The following is an 8,654-nucleotide window of genomic DNA, read 5'->3' on the forward strand; positions in this document are numbered from 1 at the left end:
CGCAGTGTGCGTGTGTTTTTCGAAGAGCACCAGGTTGAGTTTACCGTATTCCCCTGGCGACCAAACTCGCTGGATTTTAAAGCGATAGAGAATCTGTGGGACTACCTCGATCGGACTCTTCGGGACATGGATCTGCAACCGAGGCACGTGGCGCAGCTGGCTCCACATCCCTGTCGATACCTTCCAGAATCTCACTGTCTCTCTTCATGCACGTCTCGCTACAGTTCACTCTACAAAAGCGTTTTCTTCATTCTTTTGACAGGTGGTCACGTTAACGCGAGTCGACAGTGTATGTGTACTGTACTTAATAGTGGATGTTAACAGAAAACTTAAGAAATAAAAATTAAATTCGTCTAACTGGTTGGATTTAAGTTTTTAATAATAACAGGTGACATCAGACAAATTTACAGTCTTGTCAGGTGTCATCTTTCGATGCAGCTGCAGCAGCAGCAGTAGCAGCAAACAGCAGACCTGTAACACAGCGAAATAGTTTTAATGCAATTATTTCTGCGTAGTTGCTTATACTTAGATGCTGAAGCAATTTTTGTCATTTTTTTTTCATTTGAGACCCAATTACGTAATTTCACTGAGTATGAAAGAATGTACCAGTACATAACAATGCAGTGAGTATACTAAATATGAAAGAATGTACTGGTTGTCAACAGTAGAGGGTACGTGTCGTCATCATCAATTTGGAAAAATGTAAGTATCTCAAAACGTGAAGATTTACATATACAAATGTTACAGACGTACTGGTATGTAGATGATCACTGAGGACAATAAAATTCGCAGTTACAAGACTGAAATCTGATCAGTGCATTGGAGTTCTATAAATTTAATTGATACTTACATTCGGAGTTGCATCCCAAAACATACTTCCGTGTTGACGTTTCATGTTTTTCCAAACAACACGGTTTTAAAGGACACATCCCATGAGTGTTATTTTTATGTTTGACCGAGTCAGTACCTATATGGGTGGGATTAACAAACGTTTAAGACTTTTATTTATAAAGCTAGAAGGACAGACGAAGCAAGTTGTATGTGTATCAGTACTCGTTAAGCCACCATTCGGTGTGTGAGAACGTGCAACAGAATCATTTACGCCGGGAAAATTTCAGAAGTCAGAATCATTTTTGTCGGGACCAGATGTATTTACAAGACATTGTACTTTTGTTTTAGCAGGCCTTCAAAAGCTGTTAGATCATTAAAGTGTATGAATCGCTGCACGTTACACCGCTGAAAGGCTAGACAGTTGTCCCTAAAACTGTGATTGCTTCACTGATGAGTGATTTAATATGAGGCAGTGGTCATTGGAGAAATGAATCTTCTGCCACCATGACGATTAGGTGTGTCACGTAACTGTGGCGTTATCGGAGCTTATACTGACCGCCAGACTGAATGTACACAAAGCAGGAGTGAGTCGTGTGGCTTCATTTCATTTCCGGATAACGGATCGCGGTGGCCAGAACTATTTGTGGGAGTGGGGCGGGAGGAGGAGGGATACCTGAGTCTGTACAGGTGCTGGTGTTGACCACTGGTTATGACCCTGAAACGTTCGGTGAATAGAGCGCAGATAAATGTCACTGTGTGGTTATAAAATGAGTAGCTGCATGTATGCACTTAGGGACATACGGTATGTTGAGAAATACCTTGTACCGCTGACCGCAACAGTAAGAAAGCTTAAGCACATTTCTCTGCTGCGTCCTATTTATTAGGCGAAGAACTTCAATAAAAATCATGTTTTGACAAAATATCCTACCCTATACGAAATTTAATTGCGTTCATAAACGTGAAAGCATTCCTAACTGTCTGCTAGATGGGCAGTAATTGGTCTCTCTCTCTCTCTCTCTCTCTCTCTCTCTCTCTCTCTCTCTGTGTGTGTGTGTGTGTGTGTGTGTGTGTGTGTGTGTGTGTGTGTGTGTGTGTGTCGATATTGATCTGCACTTAGACTCTAACATTAGAACGTTTTGTTATCAGTGTATTTCGCTCGATGAGTTGCTGTTACGTAATAATTATTATTCCACCGAATTATAAACATTAGTATGTACCAGATAAATAAATAAATAAATAAAATAAAAAATAAATGCTATTGTGAACATGGTATTCTCACAACTTGCGAGGATAAAGACAATGTTGATACACATTTTGTACATCTACAGGGAACGCTTGGCTACTGGCAACACGGACTACTTCTGGGCCATTTCGGAGCGGCTGTTGCCACGCACCGTATTGTTCGGTCGGGCCTATACGCCACGCACCGTATTGTTCGGTCGGGCCTATACATGTGGTTTCACTGGGACAGCATCTGCAGCAGTGCAAGGCTAGCGCACGAAACTGGGATTGAGCTGACCCACCAGACCCTCATCGGCGGCCTGACGCCGCTTCGGCCGCCGACGCCATGGCGTTGGCGCCTTCCGCGGCGGCGCCGACGCCTCCTTCGAACATAGCCTTTCCGACGCCGACGGCCGCCTTCCCACCGGCCGCGAATGCGTCGATGGCCGCCTTGGACGCCTGGGAGGCGGCGTCTATGCCCGCGTCGGCTCCCTGCTGCATGGCACCGATGGCTCCTTCTGCGCCGGCCGCCATGGCGGAGAAGCTCTTCTCGGCGCCTTCCTTGCCGGACCCCACGGCCACCATGAAGCCGCCGGCGAAGTCGGCGCCGGGTTGTGCTGGCGGCTGCTGGCTACTGCTGGCCTCTGGCCGCGCCGCAGCGGGGCTCAGCAGCATCTGAGGGCAAAACCACACTCTCGTTCTGCTGTTTGCTTATCACAGGCATGTGGTGCTTCATTTAACAATGGGTCTATTCACAGACTCCCCTCTGCCCTCCTTCCGTATAGCGTTGTTGCTTTTGTCGTTGTGATCTTCAGTCCGAAGACTAGTTTGACGCAGCTCTCCGTGCTAATCTGTCCCGCACAAGCTTCTTCATCTCTACTTAGCTATTGCCACACACATCCATTTACATCTGCTTGCAGTTATCAAGTCTTGATTCCCCTTATCATTTCCCCCTTCCCCCCTCCTACCCAATACTTTCGACCAGTACCGTAATGGTTATTCCTTGATGCATCAGAATGTATCCTTTCAACCGATCCTTTTATTTTAGTCCATTTAAATTTCTCTTCTCAGTTCGATACGGCGCCTCCTCATTAATCAATAGTTACCCAATCAACCTATCCAATCTTCAGCATTATCCTGTAGCACCACATTTCAAACGGTTCTTTCTCATCTTCTCTGAACTGTTTATCGTCGATGTTTCATTTTCGTACAAGGCTACACTTCCTTCAGAAAATACCTCCTAACAAATGTGTGACGAAGAAATAGCGACGTCAGCCGCATCAGAGCAGTGAAGTAATTCAGTGGCGACAGCTGAATATTTGTGTAGGACTGGGACTCGAACCCAGATTTCCCGCTTCACGCTAGCAGTCGCTGTAACAGCTTCGGCTCTTCGAGCGCGCTCCACGCCTGACCCGAGTTCCCATCTAGTCGCTCAACTGCTGCCGTAGCGCTCCCCTTTCCATTTTCTTCATCGCTCGCAGCATTTCTCATGATTCCCGGAAGACATCGGACATAGGGTGCATCCACATTGAAGATATAATGAAATGCCTTCGAGGCTTAGATATTACTGTTATTTGAGTCGGATATGTCCGAAAGAACAGACGCCGCTCAGATACGATTACGCGGCCGTGTTTATACATATATATACACCATGTATATACTAATTATCGTTATTTTCGTATACAAGATGTATCAAAAATAGTTGGCATATTTTGTAGCGCTTTTGTCACAACGCAACAGAGAAGAAGTCGAGTAAAATATATTCTAAAATACATCGCTTCTGGCTATCACTGATTAAACCTTTAATGTGATGTAACAGTGAAGTCGACTACTTCAGATAACGTCCTCATGCAATAGAAAGAATCGTGCGGTTTATGTATGAAGTGTCGCTAGAATATTTTAACAATGTTGTTCAAGATGCACCAGTTGGTGTTTGCCATGACTGACTGATAGGTAGGGAACGAACTTTTCCATAGCTGATACGTTTGGATTCCTACCTGCGGAAACAACTGATCCAGTTGGTTTATGCAACGGACATTCCATATGCAGAGACACTTTACAAGCGCCTCGTGGGAACTTGCATGTGTGGAAGGGAGGCAATAACATTTGGACTACTTGCTGTGAATGAAGACAGTGTGATCAATTTCTGTCAGTTGGCCACTGCCAGAAGGTAACGCGGCATTTTAGGTGAGGCTGCAGTTGTTATATGGATCAACTTGTTACGTGGGAATCTTTAACTAATCACTGGTAGCAGGAGTGTTTCCTTCCAGTACGTGGTGGCACCCGATAGTACTCCTGCTGATTGCTGGGGGCCGGGCTGTCAGTATTAGAGAGACTGCGAGAGGTCATGTTGTTTCTCTGTTTGTAATTTTTTCTTCTGTGTATTTTTTTTATAGTAACGTAGCCTTTTTGTGTATCAATAAAAATGCTGTATCTTGTGGAAGTCTTAACTTCAGGTGAGGGATAAAATGTTTAAAATTTCCCTAAAATTGAAAATTGATGCTTACCTGTAACCGAATGTAAGATGGCAACGTATGGGGCAATTTGATACAATTTCGTTTGGGATAATTATTACAGTGCAACAATCACGTGGTGTCGAGTACATTTTCTTGTTATATATTTTCCTTATGCAGGCAGTATGAGATAAAAACAAAAAGGAGACAAATTGAGGCACAACGCTAAAAGAAACATTTAGCGAAGTGTCGAAAGAAGTAATATCAGCTTACCAGTAATTTTTAAAAAGAAAACAAACTTTTCTATAATACTGATAACAAATTATATGTAAGAGAAATACAACAAATAAAACAGAACTAAATTTTTTGATCAGTGGTTAATATGTGTAACAATTTCTCCACCCAATGTAGCAACAAGCCCCATTGTGAAGTCAGTTTTTACAGTGTGCATGCCCGAAAAAAACGTAACAAGCGAGCCCTTTCAGTCTTTATTAAGGTTAATTTGAAAAAATATTAGGTGCTAATGATTCACCATGTTCATCAGGAAGGCGACAGAAAATGAGTGTCCGGGGGGGGGGGGGGGGGGGGGGAGGGGGTTGCAGAGATCAACCTTCTATGGGATGTTCGCATTACACTTCACAAAATGGACGTCGTCGACTTTGAAGAAATTTTCAAAACAAACCATTAACTTGAACCATGAACGCCGAATGAAAAATGGCGCGCCACAGTAATCACAAAGGTATACTCCAACAGGACAGAAGGCGAACGCCTTGGGAGATAGAAACTGAGCAGGACGGTCAGCTAGGTATCCACTCTTAAGGAACGCATATAGAATCATACTGATGCAACGGAATGATGAAGACTGATGGAATGTGATGGCATGCAAACGAATGCTGGCTGTCCTTGAAGATGTAGCTGCAGATACTGCCACAGTATGTTTAACAGACACGAAAAAAAACAAACAAATATACAGAGTCTGGATTTGTGCAATGGTTCCAGGTGGCACGAATTGCAATGTCACACAATTTTCAGGAGGAATAGTTTGCTCTAAAGGAGAATGATTTTTATACGCAGACCAGGAATCAAGCGAAAGAAAATTATTTTGACAAGCTACTGCCAAAAAGCAGTGCTCCTACCGTAGTTGTAGTTCTCTTACCCTCATTTTCCACTCTTGTTTGCTGTGACGTATATATTCCCTACTGCCCATGCACGATCGTGCACACGAGAAAGACTCTTAGGGGACAGACCACCTCCAACTTTTCCCAGCACAGTAAATAACTTTCCAGCAATTTACAATTCAAATTAATCGTCGGCATAATTGTGTACGAATGCATTAAGACATTGACGTTAGTTAATCTTGGTACAACCCCCTTAGTACCTGTAATTTCCAGAGTTCCTTCAATATCCGTTTCCACTTCAAATCCCGATTGGTGGGAGTTAAATTCCTTGCTGAATGATGGGGTAAGTTTATTTACCTCATATACAAATTTTCGGGCCGATTTCGCAGTTTGCTGTACATCGTCAAGTTAACGGTTTGTTTGAAATTTCGTTACCTTTCTTTATCCAATTCTGTAGTATTGTCCGAAGTTAACGCAACCTTGAAATTACTGTAATCTGTGTCGCGCGCGATTTGATTTCAATAACACAAATCAGTATGATGCACATCCTCTAAATTGAACCGCGCATCCTTATTTTGTGACAATTACGCCTTGTCCTCCCTCGAATATCCCTTCTTTTTCTTATGCACTACATGGTCATATTGGTGCGGACTTGACGACATCTGTTCGTAATTGCTTTTTTACTACGCTGCAGCGGATGATCTTCCATGTTCGTAATTATGTTTAGCACTCGCTCCTTGGACAACGATTGTCATTTACTACATTTCACTGGAGAGGGGATTTGTGGCTCCTTGTCTGATTAAAAATGATGAAATGCATGGCTTATTGCAACGGCCTTGCCGCAGTGGTTACACCGGTTCCCGTGAGATCAGCGAAGTTAAGCACTGTCGGGCGTGGCCGGCACTTGGATGGGTGACCATTGTTGCCATTTTTCGGGGTGCACTCAGCCTCGTGATGCCAATTGAGGAGCTACTCGACCGAATAGTAGCGCCTCCGGTCAAAGAAAACCATCATAACGACCGGGAGAGCGGTGTGCTGACCACACGCCCCTCCTATCCGCATCCTCATCTGAGGATGACACGGCGGTCGGATGGTCCCGATGGGCCACTTGTGGCCTGAAGACGGAGTGCATGGCTTGACACCTGTTTCAGTATCACTTTCACTTATTGAGCACGTATCGTCATTATTGTACTCCTCACGTACATTTGCCGCACGATCGAGCGTATAAGACACCACACATTCGACTGGCTCATCTAGCGGAGATGCTAATATTTCATCTGCGAAATTGCTTCGGTTCCTTTCTCACGAAATGTCAATTTCGGCAACTGTTGTACAAATAATGCGATGTTTGCTTTATTTATCGTTGCAATTGCTCTGTTTTTTATCAACACCACTAGCAATGTAGTACTGTTGTGAGTTACTGGTTGACCAAGCAGCTCAACTACGTTCCGTAGCCTCATGCTGTGCTCACCATTGGAGACCTCCAGTCCCTCCGTGTTGCCATTAGCAGCCAATCTTGGGGTTGCATGGCAGACATGTGGAGCGTCGAATGGCGTAAACATCACTGCCTTTTGCGACCTCTCTCTCAAGGGGTTCCTTATAATTCAGTGATATTCATAACTGAGCATAAAGGAAAAATGCTGTGCATCTGTAATAATGGTGCTACATTATGAAGTACCTCGCATTAAAATAATTCGAAAATCTTTTTGTACAAGAATTATTGAAAAAATTGTAACAACTAGCCTCCATCTCCGTATAATATCCTTCTAATAGCAAAGCAAAAACTAAGCATTGCAGACATATTTCGAGTTTTCGTTGTTTTGGTTTGAGATTCCAACTGTCAAAGTTTGGTCCATTTTATTTTACATTTTCTATATGTAAGATATAAGTGGGTCCTCGGGGACCAGTCATATTTGTAATCGTTCCAACCCAAAAGAGGTTGGAGGAAGTAACTCCCATTCGCAGGTGAACATTCCTGATGGACACGATCCGAAATACGCAAATACAAACTCTCTCTCTTTCTCTCTCTCTCTCTCTCTCTCTCTCTCTCTCTCTCTCACACACACACACACACACACACACACACACTTACATACATACACACACAAACAGTTGCGCGCTCATGCATACACACACTTCGAGCTGGAATACAGAACAAAATACTTAGATCTCCTCGTCATCCTCCGTAACTCCAAATACCGCAGGACGGCCACTCTAGGGTTCCGGCCAAGAGAGTTAGCGAGAGGACACGGTTCAAATCCCAATATGGTCATCCAGATTTAGATTTTACGTGGTTGCCCTAAATCACGCAAGGCAAATGCCGGGATAGGTCCTTTGAAAGTCCACGGCCGATTCCCTTCCCCATCCTTTCGTAATCCGAGCTTGTGCCCCGTCTCTAATGACGTCGTTAGCAACGGCACGTTAAACTCTAATCTTCCGTCCTTGGATTCCGGGGTTCTGTTGCCCAATCTTTACGTGTTGGTTCGTAGGGGGTATATCTCACCAGTGCGATGACAGCGGCGAACGCCAGTGGCAGGCAGCAGTTGCTCATGGTGCTGGGACGTTTGGCGGCTGACAGGTGGGAGTCCAAATCAGACTGTGCTTCCGGTACGCCCACGCTTGCTTATATACACCACGGCCGGAAGAACCATGGCTCCTACGGCCCATTACCACCAATGGCTAATGACTTTCCGGCCTCCGCGCGACCGTCACCCCAAAAAAACCTTACTTCCGCAGTTCCCGCGTGTGTTTGCCAGCCGTGACACTGGCTATTTGTCATGACGCGGCGTCATGTACTGTTGGCCGAACTAATCGACGTATCACTAAAATCACAGTGGCGCTCAAGAGACATGGATGAAGGGTAAATTAAAAATGTAAAAGTGGCAATCGAAAATTCTCTATCAGAGTAGATCGCGCACGCCAAGCTCTATAACACGCTGATTCGAAGGGACTGAGTGTGGAATTTTGCAATATTGCACTTCGTCTGTAATAAGACCAAATTCTGCTTGTGAACCGCTTGAAAGAAAAAAAA

The 8,654-nt window shown here is 44.3% G+C and overlaps 1 protein-coding gene across 1 annotated transcript; it reads right to left on the reverse strand.

The window, feature by feature from the left end:
* Nucleotides 1-354: 354 nt before the first annotated feature.
* On the reverse strand, nt 355-8,212 carry LOC126100746 (uncharacterized). The gene is made up of 3 exons (XM_049911370.1): nt 8,127-8,212; nt 2,355-2,727; nt 355-471 (listed from the first exon to the last, which is right to left on the reverse strand). The coding sequence occupies exons 1-2, from the start codon at nt 8,172-8,174 to the stop codon at nt 2,362-2,364; spliced, it is 414 nt and encodes a 137-aa protein (XP_049767327.1). The 5' UTR covers nt 8,175-8,212; the 3' UTR covers nt 355-471; nt 2,355-2,361.
* Between the last annotated feature and the right edge of the window lie 442 nt (nt 8,213-8,654).

Source organism: Schistocerca cancellata, chromosome 9, assembly GCF_023864275.1.
Source record: "Schistocerca cancellata isolate TAMUIC-IGC-003103 chromosome 9, iqSchCanc2.1, whole genome shotgun sequence".
NCBI lineage: Eukaryota > Metazoa > Arthropoda > Insecta > Orthoptera > Acrididae > Schistocerca > Schistocerca cancellata.